At 48.5% G+C, this 19,342-nt stretch overlaps 9 protein-coding genes across 9 annotated transcripts; 6 read left to right on the top strand and 3 right to left on the bottom strand.

Annotated features, from left to right (window-relative positions):
* N7495_005531 (putative transcription initiation factor TFIID subunit 13) lies at nucleotides 1-1,238 on the top strand (the record flags this gene model as incomplete). Its single annotated transcript, XM_057208182.1, has 4 exons — nucleotides 1-577; nucleotides 640-705; nucleotides 767-1,135; nucleotides 1,162-1,238. 4 exons carry the CDS (start codon nucleotides 1-3, stop codon nucleotides 1,236-1,238), a joined length of 1,089 nt encoding a protein of 362 aa, XP_057061956.1.
* A 418-nt stretch (nucleotides 1,239-1,656) lies between these two features.
* N7495_005530 (uncharacterized protein) lies at nucleotides 1,657-3,000 on the top strand (the record flags this gene model as incomplete). The annotated part of the gene is made up of 1 exon (XM_057208181.1): nucleotides 1,657-3,000. One exon carries the CDS (start codon nucleotides 1,657-1,659, stop codon nucleotides 2,998-3,000), a length of 1,344 nt encoding a protein of 447 aa, XP_057061955.1.
* A 94-nt stretch (nucleotides 3,001-3,094) lies between these two features.
* N7495_005529 (uncharacterized protein) lies at nucleotides 3,095-4,417 on the bottom strand (the record flags this gene model as incomplete). Its single annotated transcript, XM_057208180.1, has 1 exon — nucleotides 3,095-4,417. The coding sequence occupies one exon, from the start codon at nucleotides 4,415-4,417 to the stop codon at nucleotides 3,095-3,097; it is 1,323 nt and encodes a 440-aa protein (XP_057061954.1).
* Nucleotides 4,418-5,658: 1,241 nt separating this feature from the next.
* N7495_005528 (uncharacterized protein) lies at nucleotides 5,659-8,448 on the top strand (the record flags this gene model as incomplete). The annotated part of the gene is made up of 1 exon (XM_057208179.1): nucleotides 5,659-8,448. The coding sequence occupies one exon, from the start codon at nucleotides 5,659-5,661 to the stop codon at nucleotides 8,446-8,448; it is 2,790 nt and encodes a 929-aa protein (XP_057061953.1).
* Nucleotides 8,449-9,233: 785 nt separating this feature from the next.
* Nucleotides 9,234-10,377, bottom strand: N7495_005527 (eukaryotic translation initiation factor 3 subunit F; the record flags this gene model as incomplete). The annotated part of the gene is made up of 3 exons (XM_057208178.1): nucleotides 9,234-9,456; nucleotides 9,513-10,225; nucleotides 10,276-10,377. The coding sequence occupies 3 exons, from the start codon at nucleotides 10,375-10,377 to the stop codon at nucleotides 9,234-9,236; spliced, it is 1,038 nt and encodes a 345-aa protein (XP_057061952.1).
* A 667-nt stretch (nucleotides 10,378-11,044) lies between these two features.
* Nucleotides 11,045-13,367, top strand: N7495_005526 (UTP25 family protein; the record flags this gene model as incomplete). Its single annotated transcript, XM_057208177.1, has 4 exons — nucleotides 11,045-11,187; nucleotides 11,241-11,760; nucleotides 11,819-12,396; nucleotides 12,455-13,367. 4 exons carry the CDS (start codon nucleotides 11,045-11,047, stop codon nucleotides 13,365-13,367), a joined length of 2,154 nt encoding a protein of 717 aa, XP_057061951.1.
* A 428-nt stretch (nucleotides 13,368-13,795) lies between these two features.
* On the top strand, nucleotides 13,796-15,193 carry N7495_005525 (DMT family transporter; the record flags this gene model as incomplete). The annotated part of the gene is made up of 3 exons (XM_057208176.1): nucleotides 13,796-14,140; nucleotides 14,195-14,316; nucleotides 14,377-15,193. The coding sequence occupies 3 exons, from the start codon at nucleotides 13,796-13,798 to the stop codon at nucleotides 15,191-15,193; spliced, it is 1,284 nt and encodes a 427-aa protein (XP_057061950.1).
* A 232-nt stretch (nucleotides 15,194-15,425) lies between these two features.
* Nucleotides 15,426-16,535, top strand: N7495_005524 (uncharacterized protein; the record flags this gene model as incomplete). The annotated part of the gene is made up of 1 exon (XM_057208175.1): nucleotides 15,426-16,535. One exon carries the CDS (start codon nucleotides 15,426-15,428, stop codon nucleotides 16,533-16,535), a length of 1,110 nt encoding a protein of 369 aa, XP_057061949.1.
* An 852-nt stretch (nucleotides 16,536-17,387) lies between these two features.
* Nucleotides 17,388-18,943, bottom strand: N7495_005523 (choline-phosphate cytidylyltransferase; the record flags this gene model as incomplete). Its single annotated transcript, XM_057208174.1, has 4 exons — nucleotides 17,388-17,510; nucleotides 17,578-17,983; nucleotides 18,039-18,389; nucleotides 18,444-18,943. 4 exons carry the CDS (start codon nucleotides 18,941-18,943, stop codon nucleotides 17,388-17,390), a joined length of 1,380 nt encoding a protein of 459 aa, XP_057061948.1.
* Nucleotides 18,944-19,342: the final 399 nt, after the last annotated feature.

Below are 19,342 nucleotides of genomic sequence, written 5' to 3'. Positions count from 1 at the left end.
ATGTCCGACAGAAGCCTAGACCGCCTCGGCCCAAACGAAAGTCAGCAGCAGCCACCCCGACGCGCTCGACCATTCACACCACCTCCCCCTTCCTTAATTTCCTCAGATTTTGACATATATCTGGATTACAACCTCTTCCCAGGCCAAACCACACTTCACAACCGACATTTACAGCCTACTGAACAGAGCCTTGAGTCGACAACCCCAACAACTACATCGACAGCTGTGCAGGCTCCAGAACCAAATCAATACGTCTCTGGCATTTATCGAGTCTACACACCAGCTTTTGAACCATTCAGATTTAGGGATCATCCTGAAGATCCTTACCTTCTTCGCGTCCCCCAATCATTGACTACTACCAGTAGCATTGTGAAGACTTCCGAAACCTTTTTTTCTCCTCGCGATTCAAGCAATCCATCCCCTGATATTACCGCTGCCAATCCAATTGGCCAGCCTCCACTGGATCCCAGTCTTGCTTTACTTCCTCCATACCCTCCCACCTTTGCTTACTTTCCTGATCCACCTCCTGGTTTCGGGCCGGATTGCCAGTACGATCAACACGACTCTGATATCTATCGTGCTGGGTACAGACCCGTTAACCCACTTAATACTCGCAAGTATTTGAAGCCGCCTAGCTAGTCGACATGGCGGAACCTCGTGCTCGTGCTGCTCGACACAAGGGCCAAATGAATTTTGCGCCCGAGCGTATGTCACTAAATTCCCCACCCTATTGACTGTAGTTAATAAGCTAATGTCTACTTTTCAGTTCGCCTTCTCCTTCTTGCATACGGTGACCCGAGCCCACACCCTTCATTTTCTTCTGAGCCTCTTCCGGAAACTGTCCGCGTTCTTGACGAGATTGTTACTGATTTTATTTTGGAGCTATGCCACGGCGCTGCTCAAGTTGCGCATCATTCAAGTCGACAGAAGATTAAGGTGGATGATTTTCGTTTTGCATTGCGTCGCGACCCGAACAAACTGGGTCGTGTGCAGGAGCTGCTCCGTATGGAGCGTGAGTTGAAAGAGGCTCGGAAAGCCTTTGATCAAAATGATGATAAGGTTGCTAAGAATGCTGGAAAAAACGGTGCTGTTGGTGGTTTAGAAGTTGAGCCAGAGGCTGAGCCTTCCATTGCGGGTACTGGAAAAAAAATAAGGGCAAAGGCAAGAGATCTGCTGGTCCTCGACGTGAATCGGATGCCACGGAGGAGTCGATGGCCAAGAAGCGCAAGACTACATAGGTGGATGATTTTGGTTTTGTTACGAACGTGGGTTAGTTTATTACAAGCGATGAACTTTTACTGACGAGAGCTTTTATAGGCGATGACTTTTACAGGCGGTTTCTTCTTTTACATGCGATCAACTACTACCGGCGACATCAAAGGCATTTCTCAGGCGTTTAGTGGACGGTTTTTATTTTATTTTATTCAATGGCGTTATGGCAAGGGATAACCTTTATTATCAAAATACCCCTTGCAATGAGATTTCATCTATTTCTGTATCTAGTATTCTTTAAATAATCGATCTGAGTGCCGGTCAGCTTTATAAGGGGTTCGATTAATATCCCACCAGGTCTGATCCCTACACGTCAAATTTCTGTTCAGCCGCTCTAATGATCATCCCTAAACAAAAGCATCTCCAACCTTGGAATAATTAGTTATGCAGTGTCCGGAATCCCTCCGAACAGCTTGTAACCATCCTGACTCTCTATTCGCCCTCACAGACGAAGAGCTTGTGCGTCTGGTACATAGAGAATTCTCCGACGACCTCGATCGTCTTAAAAGAGCCTACTCCATTCGAGATGGGGAGGTAGGTGGGGACCAGCTTCCGTCACCTTCATACATTCTATACCAAGACAATTACGACGAGGTCAACCGGACACTCGTAGGTTTTTTGGCTCTGCGGTGGATCCATACTGGACAATATGAGAGGTTCATCGGATCACAGCCTCTCGATCACCGCTTAAGCCGGGAATCATTCGAGTGGATTCATCGCTTCTACGCAGAGACCATCACTGATACGAACACTCTCTACGCCTTGATCACTTCGATTATAACGAATGATCTGGGGAAAGACCCAAAGCTGACATCTGACTACTACAACCTGACTGGGATCGATATCTCCCATCTCAATCACGATGCTATTCTCCTCAAGGCCTGTGAAGCTGGTATGATCACGTCACTAAACCAACTTCCATTATTGGAAAAAGAATCTCTATTACTTGGAATAAGGCTCGGTGCTTATCTCAATTTTGGTCAACTTGGTCAGGCTGAGAATGCCCCCGTTTGTCTCTCGGTTCTATCTCGCCACGACGCAGATCTACGCCATCACAGCTTTCAGCTTCGTTTCATGGAGCAACTGCTTGATATAGCCGGTGCTGCGGGTCATATGAACTGGAGTTGTGCAAAAAAGCTCAATCAGCCAATTTTCCAATCGTACCTGAGTGTATTCTATGCATGCAAGGGTGTTCTCAGCGGCGCTCTGACTGTTCGCGAAGGATATGACTTGGTCCTTTCTCGTCGGGCAGAATTTATCCACCAGAAGGGCTTTCGACTGCTCCGAGTGAAAGAAGATCGGTACGAACGGGGCTTGATGCGACTACTGTGCATGGGTAATGCCACAACAAAAGACGCGGCTAATACATTCGAGGCTGCGTTGGGATCTCTCGAGCAGTCAATTAGAGATGCTCTTTTGCGTGCCCTCGATGTTGACGGCTCAGTGGGCGAACCCGCAGTTCAGCCAACGTATATGCCTGCTTTTTTCGGTTATATGAAAGACAAGCGGGCGCTGATCTGCGCGCTCGAATATCTTTGTCGTGTTATGAGCACAAAACCCGTGGTTGATCGCTCAGCTGTGCTTGTTGAGCGGAGCGTGCTGGGAGTACTCAAGCAACATGTTGACAGTATGGAGTTTACGGAGGATCCTACAACTTTGGAGGGAATTAGTGTGCCTGACGATGCTGTTGCTATGACTGAGACGACTTCGCAAACTTTATCTATATAGGTAGCTGTTTATAGAATGTGTTTTTCATTATGTTCAAATTTTGGATGGTAGCTGCCTATCTGGGCAGGTTCGTTTCATTACATAGCCGAGTATCTTAACGGCCAAATCGTCCCTCATGTATCTTCTTCTTCTCCAGATACTTATTCATCCATTCCTGATTATGTGGTATCAACCCCCAGAGACTCAGACATTTATCTTCTTCGTCTGTCAAATTCAACCACGCGTACAGGTCCTGTCGACGCTCTGGAACCTTTTTTCGAGTCTGTGGGTTACGAGCAGCTTCCAGATTGACCATGGTATCTCTCAGTCGCACATCCTTCTCATCCGCTATTTGCAAGTGGGGCTGCATGTTTTGGGCCACTTGCGCTTCGTCCCACTCGGCATATTCGGCTGGATAGGTAGATATCGTGGCCCTCAAGCTGGAACTCAGCCAGCAAGAAAACTCCCGTTCTTGTTCACCTCCAGTTATCGTGCTGCGAATGGCGCTCCATATCCTTGAATCCTCGCAGCCAAATTTGTGGGCGATCAGGAAAGTAGGAACGATCATCACAACCACTGTGCAGATCTGTGTATGGAGAGTAGCCATGCCAATGGTGATAACATGAACACCGAATGCAAGCCAGCCAATCCACCCAAAAGCTTGGTAGATCAGGCGATTCGGTATTTGCTGTTGCAGAGTAAACAATGGTCTCATCAGATAGCGCGGTGCAGCAATAGTGATGGCCCTTGATTCTGCTGTGACCACAATACATTTGGCTATACTGTATGGATCCTTGGGTTTGACCGGAGGCTTAGCTTCGGAAGTGACATTTCCATCCCTAAGCCTTGCCACAGACGCCTCATATTGGGCCAATTTCTCAGGATAATTTTCCTTGTCGGCTGCTCTCTGGGCCTCTTTGATGTTTGCCTCAATCCCAGCCCGGTTCTGGGAGACTAGGATGCACCTCACGACGACGGAGACTAACATGGCCATGACATTTGAAAATCCCCACCAGTCTTTCGACAGCACGGTCAACGCGATGAGTATTGAGAATATTGGAAAGCTAATGAGAAGAAAGCCAACAAAAAACGATGACCATCGACGGGGGCGCGGAGTGATTTCCCAACTGACAATGCTGCGAACCTGATGAAATTCTTGAGACTCAAGCCATCTCGAAAACCAACCCGTCAGCTCACTGGTAATTATTCCTTCCGTGATGTTATATAGTGTGAAGCCGGATTTTCTGGAGGTAAACCGACCTCCAGCGATGATAAAAGCTCCTAGAATGGGGAGATAGTCGAGGTATAGACTGGGTACGAGCCGTCCAACGCACGTATCCATATCCTCCGCTCCTAAGAGCGTGACGAGGCCGAGGGCATCGATCTCCAGCCCTGTCCTATTAGACCAGGAGCTGAGAGAACTATACCAGGGATACATGTCTAGGCTATAATTGTAGTTTTGTCGTGGTCATGATTGTTATAGTCCCGGAGAACGTACAGAGCAGACGGCATAAATACCCAGTTCACCGACTGTTACGAATAGGAGTCATCTACTGAGACAGATCATACCTATTTTCGTAATACTTGACAATACAAACTAAATGAAATGGTTCAGTGGTGCCAAGTAAAACTCCGACTTGCAGCTCTTACTAGGTTGGGATTTTGTGGCGTACTTTAGGGCTGACTGCACACGGGTCATAGCGCTCGTGTCAGCTGTAGCACAAAAAGCAACTTTAAGCATTTACGGAGGTTGACATCTTAATAAACTCATCAAAATTGACCGGTATAACGAGGGAAATAGTTTCTTGTTACACGCTGTACTTAAGGCGACCTACGATGCTAACCTTGGAATTGACTCGTCTAACATTGAAGGAGCTACTCTGTACTACATACTATCATTAGTTTTAAGCTAGTCCAACTGCCGGTATATACGACTATACGAGCCCAATTTCCACACAAACTCCCACGCGAAGGATCCTTTCCCCTTGATGCATATGCAGATCAACGGCAAGGCAAGCCTCAACCCTATCACTACTATGCCTTCATTGGAAATGCCGTCGCTCCTTCTGAAAAGAACGACCCATGGGTGGATCTAGCTGAGCTCTACAACGTACTTTTGTTTTCATGCTATTTCTCAAGGGCCAATTAAAGCTAAACAGCTCAGTGAATCCCCACAAATGATTTTGTACAAAGTAGAATTTATATGGTAGACCTTTTTGTCTTGAAGGATCGGTCATGTACTTTGTAAGTGTCCCAAGTCTTTTAAGCCTCTTCTAGATGTCTGGTTTCCAAGGGCTGCCTTGACATTGGAATTATCCATGAATGCTACAGAGTAATTTCCATGTTGTACGGCAACCTTAGGCGAGAAGGATGTCTATAGATAATAATCACTAAGCCTGTTTTGGATTAATGGCTACTGGTAATGATCTGATTCTATGTAGACCATGTAATTTATATTTTGCCAAGGGAATACGAGTGGCTTCCAAGTCACACTTACTTATTAGCGCACTGCGAAGATTACTTCGAAATCTCATTTCCACAAATTTGCAGGTGATGCCTTGCAGCCTCTGATGTCCTTATATACTTAGTGCTCTCCTCGTAGATTTGACTCATAAATCTCCATCAGCAGCATATACATACCAGGTCTCTCTCTCCATTTTCAGGAAAGACTTTGTCATCATGGGGGCGTCCCAATCCTCAATGCGTAGGAAAGAGCAACGCAGAATCAACAAAGCAAAACACCACCTCCAACGGCAATACGATGGAAACTGGCATTGGCGTCCCGATGGCAAATTCAAGCATCCGCGTATGGATCAACCCCAGCTGGACAATCGTATTTTGGAGCTCGAGGATGCGAAGCATATGTACCGAAAGCGTCGATATCTGAATGTTTGGGGGAACAGTGAACACGAGAAGTTTCCCGACATCGATACCTATTATAGCCCAGACAGAGAGTATCCCCGTCGACTTATAGTGCAAGCAACTGCAAGTGCCCTACAGGATGATGAGCCTCGCCACTGGGGCCGTCGCAAAGTCAAGGGGCACACACCGCTGATAATCAAAGTGGCTGAGCTTTGTTTGAATCCCCTGGGGCTGACCGAGCACGATGCGAATATTAATGACGAGGATGACGTTGAGGTGAAGAGCAAGGAGTTGAGCAAGACGTGGGCTGCGAGAATCGGTCAATCTATACTGCATTACTTCTTGTCCATCCTGGCCACTCTGACAACTGGGTGGATTATTCAGTTGCTTCTATCCTTCCAGATTGTCACTGCGCCATGGACGGATGATGGATCCGCGGAACCATATGACGAGTATGAGAATACCCAGTGGTACTGGCCCAAACACGCCGTCAACGTACTGGACCAGTCACCCAAAAACAAGAGGTCTCAATCACAACTCACTACACTCACCATTCCTCGCCGGTTAGTGGTAAGAGATCCACAAACTGGGGAGTGGGTGGTCAGAAAAACAGTAGATCTTCGCGATCAGAGAACCGGCATGCTTCGACCTTATATCTTCTTGAGTTTCTCACGAGCGAATTATATTGGAAAGGGAGAAAGCGAGATGCGACAATTCTTCTACCAAGTGGCTGAGAAAACGCTCGAGCATGAGAACTTGAATAGAAGAGATGCAGAAGAACCCCCAATGGACGCATTTTGGTGGGACCTCGACTGTGTTTCCCCAAGTGATCCAATGGACATAACTCCCGATCAACTAGCAGAGTCCAGCCGTACCAAGGATGTAAACTCCATTTGCGACGCGGTTCGCTGTGCCAGACGTGTCTACGTTGTTCTACCCGATGATAGCTCCAACACCAAACTAGTATGGGGACAGCGGATCTGGACACTGCCAGAAGTCCTGCTCGCAACCGGCAAAATTCGATACTGCTTCAAGGATCCAAATATCAAAGATGGTGTAATGCAGATTCTCGATGTGACTTTGACCGACATGTATGAAAGCTTCTGGCCGGGATCTGCCTCTCGATCCCAATTATGTGACAATGATCACAAGGCCGAAGTTGTCCCGAGCGACGAGCAACATGAAGACGCAATAGCCCATCTTATACACCATTATACAGGTACAATCAATCTCAGCGAAACTCAGTTGTTCACTTGCGCCATTCAAGCCATGGCGACACTAGGCACTCGTCGGTTCGTGGAGGGCTATACAACAAAGGATGTGGCCTACGCTTCTATGGGGCTGTTGTCGTATAGAATCACGCCCTGTCCCTCAGACAATCCATTCCAAGCCATCGCAAGGTTGTCTCTCATAAATGACAGTAACAAGACACTTGAACGCTTAACCTGCCTGATGCCATATCCAATCACCCATGAGCAGAAGCGACTCACGGACCAAGAAGAAGAACTCAGGAATGAGGAGCAGCGTGAAGAGGCAGAGAATTCAAATTTCGCCGTTGCAGGAAGCGAGACTCTACTTCGCAAAATCGCAGACCGAGATCAATTCTCTGTTCACCTGTGGGATATTGAGCCAATGTGCAGTGTTGTCGGTATTGGCGACGATGACCTCGCACCAACAGTCATACTAGACAGATGTCGTGGTATTCCCATTCGGTGGAAGAACTTCCCCAGATTGAATTATGCAAAGGATCTCAGTAGTTTCCGCGCAACATTATCACAACAGCTTGTCTATTGTGGTGCGTGGTTCCTGTTGACTGGATTTGGTCTTTTCGCATCGGCAATGTCTCTCAAGTTCTCCATTCTAGCCGACTCTTCCTCCTCTTCACCCGTGAACGTAAGTCTCTACCTTCTAGGTGTCGCAATTTTTGTCGTCGTAGCCTGGATCATTTCATGGTTCAGTCCGTGGGCAGTGCGACAGCTTTGCAACGGCGGCACCTCGGGTACCTCGTGTCATCTTGTCGGGTTTGAGGGTACGATGTCGCTAAGAGATATCGAAATAAGCATATATGGAAACTTCAACCAGCGTCTTGATTACGCAGCCTCGTCAACCATCTTCTCCAAGAACTTGCGCCACCCCAAGACTCGAAGGGGCTTGGAGCCGGCCTCGTGGGAGGAAGAAGCCAAGCGTGTTGGCATTCCTCCCGGGCACCGCCTGTTCACTATCGTAGATACAGGAGACATGACCGTGTCAGTGATCGCTGCAGAGAGACCGCCTGTGGTGGCTTTGATCTGTGGTCGTGAAGGTGGCATGGTCCGCTCTGTGTTGTGCAGTTGGCGATTCGAACAGAACTGTCTCTATCGCGAAACTGTTATGCGGATGCGCAGCTCTGTCGAGGACTCGGCTACGCCAAATGACTGGCTGAAGATCAGTTTGGCGAGCCAGGGAGATGTAAGTCGGGCTCGATTGAGACAAATGCAACAAAAGAAGAACAAACTCGAAGATTGGGCTCATTCTTCACCTCCTCCCCCTCCACCACCTAAGGACCGAGTGCATATGGTACAGGAGTCGATAGTCAGCATACAGCAGCATGGTTCCGCTGAGATGTGAGCGACTCAAATACCTCATGAATACTTGAAATAGGCTGTGGGCGCTTTAATCCATGGTTCCAACCTTGCCGGTTAGGGCTAAATCATAAATTTGGCCTCATGTACTTTTAATTTTGTTTCTCTGAGATACCTGCTGATAAAATTTGAATACTATATACTTAATCACTGTGGTGCAACCTTGGAAGCAACCTCCAGCCATGGCCCACGTTTCAGGACGATATTCTCGACATCATATATACCGGTCACTAGGTAGTTAGGCATCTACGAATGAAGCATCAGGCTCTAGCATTTTTATGTCCATTTAATCATAACTAAACGCCGCCCATATAAGATGCGACTTCGCCAAACCGGGCCAACAGCCGGGGTATTCCTGACATGGTCTTGTGCAACAGACACTTTTCCAAAACTCTGCCAAATCTGCTTCTCGCAGTGGCTGCTTCCTCACCACGATTCCTCTATCTGAACAAAGCCAGATCGACTCCGATACGCCACTTTGCTTTTTTTCCCTGATCGGCTGTCTGAACGTCAGGAACGGCCACAGCGGGAGACAGGATGCGGAGAGAGGGGTTTTTTTTGTCTCCGATAAGTTCATGTCTCGCAGCAGAAAAAGGGCGCGAGAGCATAAAAGGAAGAAAAATAAAAGAGAAGAGAAAAAGAAATTGATAGAGACAAGCAATGGTTACGAACTTTATAATGTCCGAACAAGGAATCGACACAAACGAAACATCAACGGAGCAGACCAGCTCCAGGGAAATTGTCTTAGCATGCATTGACGCTTATAAGCCTCTATGCGCGGGCCTCCTCAGTAGGAGCCCGGTCCTGACGGGGTTGACGGCCTCCCTTGCCGCCGCGCTGACCACCACGCTGGTTGCCCTCACCACCGGCATTGGCAGACTCGCCGCCACCAAGGGTAAGTTGAGCAGTTGCTAGCCGGTTGGAAAGCTCCATCTGTGTGCGAACAGTGTTGGCCAAGTAAGAAACGACCAAGACATCCTGAATGTGGTTGTTGCTGCGAGTATGTTAGTAATCAGCACATTAAGAAATAGCATATATATAAGAACATACAAGTCACGCTCAATGTCAGCGGGCTCAACCTTGGGTGCCAGAGCAAGAGCGTTCAGCAAGAATTGACCCATGGCGGTGGAAGCAGGAGTCTCTTCATCGATAACAGACTCGACGTAACGGGACACACGGTCAATCATAGAAAGAACCTCCTCAATAGCACGCTCAAGAGCCTCAACATCGGAGATGGTGGAGGCAGAGCGATCTTCGGAATCCTTGGCGTTGGCAATGGCCTCGAGACCGCTCTTGTCAGCCTCACCGTATCGAAGCTCATATGGAACGGGAATGAAGGCAGCGCTGTCGGCGGCCCGCTCAGCGGTAACACCAACGGGGGCGGAAATGTAGGCGCGAGTTTCGAGGTCCTTGCCGGCCTCAGTCGAAACAGTCAGGTGAACGGCGGGGTGCGGCCATGTGCCATCACCTTGGCCGCTGTAGAAGTTCTGGATCAAAGCGGAAAAAGTGTTGAGCTCCGAGGCGGTGGCGTACCAGCCGACCAAGACCTCGCGCGGGTTGGCCTTCAGGTGCAATGCCAGCATCTGCTTGTGGTATTCCATGTCGACCTCAACCTGATCTTCGGCTTCAGAGTGACCCACGGCAAAGGCGGAGCGCACCTCAACCTCGCTTCCATCTTCCGATCGTGTTCCCAGCAAAGTTCCGATGACACGTTCCTGGTCTGCATTGCGGCGAAGAGAGTGGTCGAGAATAGAGAAGATAGCCTGATGACACTTAGCTTGTATTTCGGAGGGGAATCGGGATAACAACGTACCTGCGGCTGGATCACCACATTAAGAGGGGCGGTAGTAGGAGCGGTCCCCACGGAGACGGGGCCTAGGGGGCGGGCAAGATGCAGGAAGGAGTCTTCGGCCATGGTGGGATGTGAAGGTGGTTTAAAGGAGAGCAGGTGCGTTTCAATCAAACTTCAGGCTGGACTCCGGAGGTACAATTTTTCCTGAAGTGGAGATCTCTTTGTGTGGGAATTTTGAGAAGTGATAGTTGGACATAAAATACCTACTCTGACACCAAAGGCTTAGATAGGTTTAGCGCTGTATCATTATACAGGAAAGTATACAGCTTAGGGTGTTAAATTAATGTTTTCCTTAGTAATTCTCTTATATCTACCAAAAACTCCGGTGTCAAATGTTTCTTATTCTAAAAAGTATGAGAATAAGTTTCAGGAAGTTGTATATATACTACCACCATTTCTGCTACAATCTCCGCCATGATTCCTCAGACTCTAATTTATTGAGATCTCGCTTAGAATAGTCGAACCCAAATTTAGTGATAGAGTCTTTACTGCTCAGAACATTCAATTCAAGGCTGAATAATTCAGAATGATGAAGATAGATAGAGCATGCTGGATTAAGAAAATATTAATTCAACACCCTAAACAGTACATTGGTATATTAAATACCACGCTAACCCTATTTAAGCCTTTGATCTCGAATTTTCGCGCTAAGATAAGAGATAAGCCCGCCCCCAACCCAATTTGAAAAAAGTGAATTTTTGACGTATTTCTATACTTCACCAATTTCGACATGCCTCCTCCTACCGGCGGTCGGTCTTTTAGAGGAAGAGGTAGTGGTCGTGGTCGAGGTGCCGGTCGAGGTCGAGGTCGTGGTCGTGGCCGTGGTGGATCTGGACGAAATGGATTTTCTTCGTCACGATTACACGACATGGAGTAAGTCAGAGCTGGTTGCGATATAAAAGGTCTTATTGCTGAATTTTACGTAGGGAAGAATCATCTGGAGATGATGAGATCAGCTCACAGGCTAGCGAAGATATGGGCGACGACACAATGGTGGACGACGAAGCTTCCAGTAGCGACGAGGAAGAGCAACATACAGAGCGCCCATATAATGAATTACTTCAATTGCTTCATGCCGATTCGGACTCTAAAGGCCCCGCACCGAAGAGAAGAAAACTTGCCAACAACGCAAATACGAAGGATGTTCCTGTGGCTGCTGAGGAAAAAGAGTCTGAACATGGAGATGACCTAGAAGCTCAGGCTCCGTCTGACGACGAAGAAGATGTCCAAGAATTAGAGGATGACGATGAAACTACCGGTCCATTTGAGAAGCACTTCAATCCTCCGGAAGGACCAGATTTCACAAAGAGGGTTGAGCAATCTAGCTCCAACAAATGGAGCTTAGCAAAGAAGGAAGTGGATGGACTGCGACTGGTACAAAGTACTCCCGATGTGGGAGAAGCTGCATATTTGCTGCCACCCATGAAGAGCACTGCAAATCTCAAGGTACGCATTTTGTCACCTATCTGCCACTCAGGGCACAGCTAATTTATCCAATCGCTAGCTCAAAAACAAATTGAAGCCTCGTGTCGCAGAGCTCCTTCCCGACATCACTGGTCCTGCCCAACATATAGCCCCATATGTATTCGACTACCAAGACGTTCTATTCGGCTCACGAGATACTTCTCACGCAGAGACTATACGCGATATCATGGCCCTTCACACGGTTAATCATCTCATCAAGACCCGTGATCAGGTTCTGAAAAATAGCGCTCGTCTCGCAAAGGACCCTGATACAGATATCGATTGCCGCGATCAAGGATTCACACGCCCCAAAGTTCTTTACATCTTGCCGACTCGGCAAGCTTGTGTCCGGGTGGTCAATGCGATTACGCGATTTTATCAAGTCGAACAGCAGGAGAATAAAAAGCGCTTCATGGACACATTCTCGGCGCCAGAAGGCGAGGGATGGGAGAATAAGACCGAAGATGCGCGCGAACTTTTCGGTGGTAACAATGATGACATGTTTCGGTTGGGTCTCAAGTTCACCCGCAAAACTGTGAAGTATTTTGCGCAATTCTACAGCTCGGATGTCATCCTGGCCAGTCCTCTTGGACTGCGGACAATTATGGATCAATCCGAGTACGTTTCTGCGTGTCATTCCACTTGCGATTACATACTGATGCTGACTTTCTAACAGTGCAAAGAAGCGTGACCATGACTTCTTGTCGTCCATTGAGCTCGTTATTGTCGACCATGCCGACGCTCTTCTCATGCAGAACTGGGATCATATCTCATATATCTTCCAGCACCTCAACTTGCAGCCAAAAGAAGCTCACGGTTGTGACTTTAGTCGAGTGCGCAACTGGTACCTCGAAAACCAGGCCCCACACGTGCGCCAAACCGTCGTACTATCATCCTTCATCACGCCTGAGATCAACTCGTTGTACTCAACGCATATGCAAAATGCTTTCGGTCGAGTCAAAATCACGCCGACCTATGCGGGCGCTATCACCGAGCTGCCTCTTCCCGTATCTGTGAAGCAGACTTTCTCCCGTGTCGACAGCTTATCGCCTTCCAAGGACCCAGATGCGCGATTCAAGCACTTCACCACGACTATCTTGTCGACCCTCGTGAAAAACATCGAGGGACGCGGCAAGGGCGGTGCTGGAACGCTAATCTTCATTCCATCATACCTAGATTTTGTGCGCCTGCGCAATCACTTCGCCACTTCGGCGCAAACATCGAACATTTCATTCGGTGCGATCTCCGAATACACTGAGCCCCGTGATATGGCACGTGCTCGCAGTCATTTTATGTCTGGCCGCCACTCGGTGCTCCTCTACACAGAGCGTGCGCACCATTTCCGCCGGTATCAGATTCGTGGTGTGAAGCGTGTCGTCATGTATTCTCTTCCCGAGAATCCGATCTTTTATCAAGAGATTGTTGGATTCCTAGGCCTTGATCCTGCTGCTGTGGTAGAGGCTGCAGAGGGTGGTGTGCGTGCCCTGTTCTCCAAGTGGGATGCGCTCAAATTGGAACGTGTTGTGGGAACGCAGCGTGTGGGTAATATGTTGCGCGAAAAGGGAGGTGATACTTTTACATTTGTATAAAAGCGTTTAGTCGTTAAATGTATACCAGGCTTGCGAAAGGGTTCGTTTTTTGAGTAGGCTTTTAAATCTATATGACAGAATTTATGAAGACGTGCAATCTACGTGATCTTCCACAGGCCCAACCCAACACAAGAGCCTATTACCTAGGTACCCTGCAGAAGCTTGCAAAATAGAGTCCCATCTGAACGCCTTCACATTGAACAATTAAAACATTAGACCTTGTGATCCAAGTATAGCGGGGTCAGGTTAGCTCCACTATTCAAAGCCAATAGTTCTATACCGGTTTTGATTTTTCTCCTTCCACACAATCTTCATGACCTGACGTCTTATTTCCTTTGTCTTAAATATTTCTTTTCATTTCGGTTCTCATCTATGTGATTACATCACTGTATGTTACATGTCGTATAAACTACAAAAGAACAGAGGAAATGGCAGCATCAGACTCAACCGAGTCCCCACCTCGAATCGAACCTTGCTCCGATCACGGCGATCAGGACCAAAATCATACAGATGCAACTCTGTCTACTGAGCCATATCGCGATGATATATCGTCACAACCCAGTCTGGCCGAATATGAGCCGCGTCCTATTGACGAAAGCGAGGATGCTGCCGCCGCTGCTGAGCGACCCCGCCAAGCGTGGAAGGCTCGATTGCGCCTAATTTGGCTGCGCAACAAGGGCATGTTCCTCGTTTTGATGGCCCAGGTGTTTGCTGCATCTATGAATGTGATGACCCAGGTCCTGGAGATTCAAAGTGGCATGCATCCATTCCAAGTAAGCTATTGTCTGATTTGGATGTTGAGATGATCTATTTAACAAAAGTACTAGATTCTCTTCGCTCGTATGTCCATTACGGCCGTTGCTAGTTACCTCTACATCTGGTACGCGAAGATACCTGCCCCATTGGGTACGAGGCCAATTCTGCCATTTCTAGTCCTGCGGGCTGTGTTGTGAGTGATCCCCTTTAGGAGAGCGTGACAGACTGGAGCTGGAGCATATGTGACTAACAGATGTAGCGGTTTCTTTGGCGTTTTTGGAATGTACTGGTCAGTACAGTACCTGCCCTTATCTGAAGCAACGGTCATAACATTTTTGACCCCGATCGTCACATGCTACACATGCTCTTGGTTGATTCCCGGCGAGAGATTCTCACGACGTCAACAACTAGCAGCAGTTGTATCGCTTATAGGAGTCGTGCTCATTGCTCGACCGTTCTCAGTATCTGGCCAAAATGCTGCCATGACGGTTCTTGGGGGTCCTAGCGAAGTGGACTCGTACCACCACATACTTGCAACGATTGTATCGTTCCTGGGTATGTTAGGTGGCGCTGGAGCATATACTATGATTCGCTTGATAGGCAAGCGAGCACATGCCCTGGTGAGCGTTACTTATTTTTCCAGCATAACGACTATAATATCAGCCATAGCTTTGGCTGCTCTGCCCAGCGTGCCATTTCGCTTCCCCAAAACTCCGCTTGAGTGGGCGCTCCTGGCGGGACTGGGCACATGTGGATTCTTATGCCAATTTCTCTTGACAGCTGGGTTATCATATGTGCCACCGGCTTCTGCAAATGTTGGCCAGGGAGGCCAAGGCTCGCGCGCAACATCTATGGTGTACACGCAGGTGCTGTTCGCCTTGTTCTTTGATAAAGTTATCTGGGGTAGTACTTTGGCGCCTATAAGCTGGCTAGGGTCGGTGGTTATTCTTGCTTGTGCCATCTATGTGGCGACGATGCAGGAATCGAACAAGCCCAACCCACCCAAGGTTATTGGTGATGCCGATCGATTCAAGGATGTGGATGAGGAGGCAGTGATTGCACAAGAATAATCCTTGTTTCGTGCATATGAAGTGCATAGACTCTTTTCCGGAGCACTCTACTCCTATATATCTCAATCACATCTATTATCGATCGACGTCATCCCGAGTTCGCCCGTTATTCGTATATAATTATCGAGATCCCCGCATATGCATTCATCTCGAACTGCTCCGTCAGATCTTAGCACCCCTTTAATTTAGATCTAGATCTATGTCAATAAAGAACCTTTGAAAACAATCTACCATGCGACATTTCGATGCCTGGATCGTGAGAGATCCATATTCAATCTGGAATTACTACACAACCGGCCGTCGATGGCCAGACACAGTCCGCTCGCTTATTGCTGAGCGCAAGATATGCTCACCAACTCCAGGCACCAACCCTGTTAATTTCTATGCCACCTCCATAGACTCCCAAGAGAGCTGTAGCCTCCTCTCCCGCCTTCCACCCGAAATCCGACGAATAATCTGGGCCTACGTATTCGGCGCCGACGCAATCCATCTCGTCCAAGTCAAGAACAAGATCCGCCACGTCCGCTGCAAAGACACCGACCCATCTATAACACAGCACCGCCACTGTTGCCCACTGACTCCAGCCCGCTGGCGTATCTACGATGGCCGTATCCCAGGCCACTCAGACAGATTAATCTACCCCCACACACACGAACACCTGCCCGACAATCTCAGCAACGGCAACGCCGCCCTCCTCCGTACCTGCTGGACCATATACACCGAAAGCGCAGACCTCCTCTACCACAACTCCGTTTTCGACGTTGATGATCTCTACACCTTCATCGCATTTACGAAAATTATCGGCTCGCGACACCGCGCCTCGATCCGGCGCCTGACCGTACAATGGATGCCTGTCTGGCAACCACTAACAGGCCAAGACCACAAGGGCTCCATATACGCACACACGCACAGCGACGCACTGTGGAAGTCCTTCTGGGCGTGCGTGGCATCGCTGCCAGCTCTGCAGGAACTCAAGCTGAGTCTTGATCTAGGCCGCTTCACTCTGATTTCGGACTCTGGGGGTGGGGCCGTCGTTGCGGGGCAGCGACTGCCGCTTCTTCTTGCGGAGCCGTGGCTTTTGCCTCTATTGAATGTGCGGGGGTTGCACCACTTTGACTTGGCTGTTACGGCGAGGTGTGATGAGGCTGCAAAGGGCGTCATTCAGGATAAAATGGTTAGAGATGCCGGTGTTTTGAGGGGTCAATTACGTGCGGTGATTTGTTCGCCGAGGGAGGTGCCGCTGGCGGAGGTCCTGGATTTCAGCTTTGATCCCTGTACTTCGGAGGCTTTTACCGAGAATGTTGCTGTGAGAAGAGCGCCTTTGGCTATTGCGATGGCTTGATTTTCGGCATCCATGGATGTCTTCAGTTCCAAGGCTGGTGATCCAAGTTCTAAAGTTGCGGTAAGTGTCATTATATATTTATAAGGCTCACTTGGTCAATATTTGCATTAAGTCCCGAATCTAGGAGAGGAATAACTTCAACTACCTAGGTAGTGTTTAGGTAGAACAGCATTTTCGATATCACATGTCTGATTCCTAGATTGACGCGAGAATGTGTGGATGAGATTCCATAACGAATTGAAGTCGGTACGGTATATCCATGGATGGTCTCGGGACTGGAAGATCGGAACGAGTACCTATCTGGGTAGGTAGTAGCTGCCATAGCTGAACATGGCTTGTGTGGTACAGAATATCTAGGTACCGAGGTCTTTTCAGGGTATAAGGTTATTTCGCTTATCAGATTCACTCATCTTTACCCCGGAATGTCGAAATCGTTTCTGCTCTGAATCCAAAAAATAGACCAAACTACAAACCGAAAATAGTCTAGACATGTAGAAATTAGGCTCAACGAACATCCATGTCCTTTTTGCAAAAACAAAACCCATCTTTAGTATCCAAATTCCCCATTTTATACGAGTCGAGTCGAAGCAGTTTAGAAATCGTCTCAATCATCGCGGTAACAACACCAACATCATCATCAGAAAAAAAACATAACAGAGCCCGAATGGAGAAAGAGGGAGATTGATCGCGGAGTAATTAGGAGAGAGGACGAGAAAACGTCACGGCAGTTAACATAGGAAATTGCCTGCAATTTAGGGAGAATTGTTGTATAAGACATGAACCGAATGCAAATGAAGAAGGCATAAGAAGCAAAATGCGATGTCGTATGCAATGGAATTTCATAGGTCCAATCTAATGAGAGGTTGGCATATCCTCGTCGTCTCCATTGGTCTGTTCTGAAGATTCGGGATCTTCGTCAGTGGGAGAATGAGGTTGGCTTGGGAAGTCAAGCAGTGATTGACGACTACGCATCATCTGAAAGCGAGTTAGGTTAGCTGGGGAATCATTCAAAGATACCTCTAGAATGTGGGGGGATGTCTACCCATGCTCGGACACCTCCAATAAGTCCTAGGCTATAACCAGTAGCGAAGTCCTCATTTCGACCGCCACCAATTGGGCTCTCAGGTCGGTTCAGAGCCTCTAACCGCGATACATGTGACTTGGTAGTGCCTGTCGGGCTCGTCAAACCGCGAGCGGTTGTGTAGTCCACGCTGTTGCGGTTACTAGGCGCCGGGCTGCCAGGCCGGCTGTTTTGCCAGATCTGTCGTAGCTCACGGCCCAGCTCCTGGCCGGTCATTGTCCAATTGCTACGGATATTGTCACGCAGTTCCACCACATGTCGCTTGATTTCCAGTTCGTTTTTCTTCAACCACGACACGTTAAGTTCTTGGCGGGAGGCGCCACGCTTGAACTGGCGAGAGATGTACTGGTCATAGTCACGGACGATACTGTAGAGATAAGACGATCAGTGGAAGCACAACTAAGATATAGCGTGGGGCCTACCGAGTGATTATTCCAGTGGTGCTGACTCCTTCCGTCCGCTGGGTAACCAGGAATTTGCCCTGCGCTTTAATAGGCTCATAAATATCATCACCCTCCTCTGCTTCATAAGGCAAGTCATCGTGGGCGACGTAGTCGATTTCATGTTCCGCTAAGAATTCTGGTGTGACGACCCAGGGACAGTTGGGAATGACCTCATCAACCCACTTACAATGGCGAAGGGTCTCAGCTCGCTCAGAACCACTCAGCACAGTGAGCCCCTTGCGCATGTGTGTTTCTTCATCGCCGGTAACACCAACAATGAGATAGGTTTCCGGGAAGGCGTTCTTGGCCTGCTCGAGCTGTCTCATGTGACTTAGGTGGCATCAGCATACATTTCTTTCACTTCCACAGCGATTGTATACATACCCAAGATGGAACAAATCAAACACACCATCCGCATACACGCGTACTGGCCGGCCAACCGGTGGTGGATTCGTACGATAGCCGACAGGGTCTGTGATACCGCGCTGCGGGGGTGGCATGGAACTCTGGTTACTCGGCAGCTTAATATGTAGACCTGGTCGACTTCTAGGCTGATTCTCAATGTCACTGCTTGCCACAGTTGTCTCGGACGGTTCACCAGGATCTTCTTTGTGCATCAAGGTCTCGTCCGATCCGTTGGGTTTCACGGTGGAGCCAGAATGGCTTGCATCACCGGAGGTCTTGCGGGCTCGTTTGGACGGCGGTACTGCATCTGCTTTTTTGTGTTTTGAAGCAGTCTTATTGGCTGGTTCTGTTGAGTCTTCACCACCTTCTTCACCAGACGCGTCGCGTGAAGAGGGTTGGAGCTCTCCAGTTTGTTGGGGCACTGGCAGGTTGGAGGAGCTACGCTTGCGCTTGCCGGGAGGGGATGAAGGAGAGGACATGGCGTAGAAAGGAAAGCCTGCTCTAGTAAGGATTAGATTAAAGATGAGGAAAGGAAGGAAAATTAAGTAGAAAGGATGATGAGAATCGAAACGATGGACCCGTAGCGGGTGGCCCGGTTAGGGGCGGGCCCGCGTGTAATTTTCATTTTAGACGCCGAGAGTGGGGGCTGCCGCTCCCGCACGTTGTACTTTGGTTGGATATCATCACTCTTTCTTCGACTACATATTACGATGAGACAAGGACCCTATATTTACCCTCATTCCATAATCATAACAGAGAGGGCTCATTATGTTTACCGTCTGCCGGAACGCCTGCTGAGAATTCTCATCTACCCATACCATATACGCCCAAAATAATAAAGCTCCATCTCTCCAATCTCTAATCTAACCTCTGAAGAC

Source organism: Penicillium taxi, assembly GCF_028828555.1.
Source record: "Penicillium taxi strain IBT 34144 chromosome Unknown utg000004l_segment0_segment0, whole genome shotgun sequence".
NCBI classification, from domain to species: Eukaryota; Fungi; Ascomycota; class Eurotiomycetes; order Eurotiales; family Aspergillaceae; genus Penicillium; species Penicillium taxi.
Note: the sequence above shows the minus strand (reverse complement) of the source record. Positions and strands in the feature narration are given on the sequence as shown.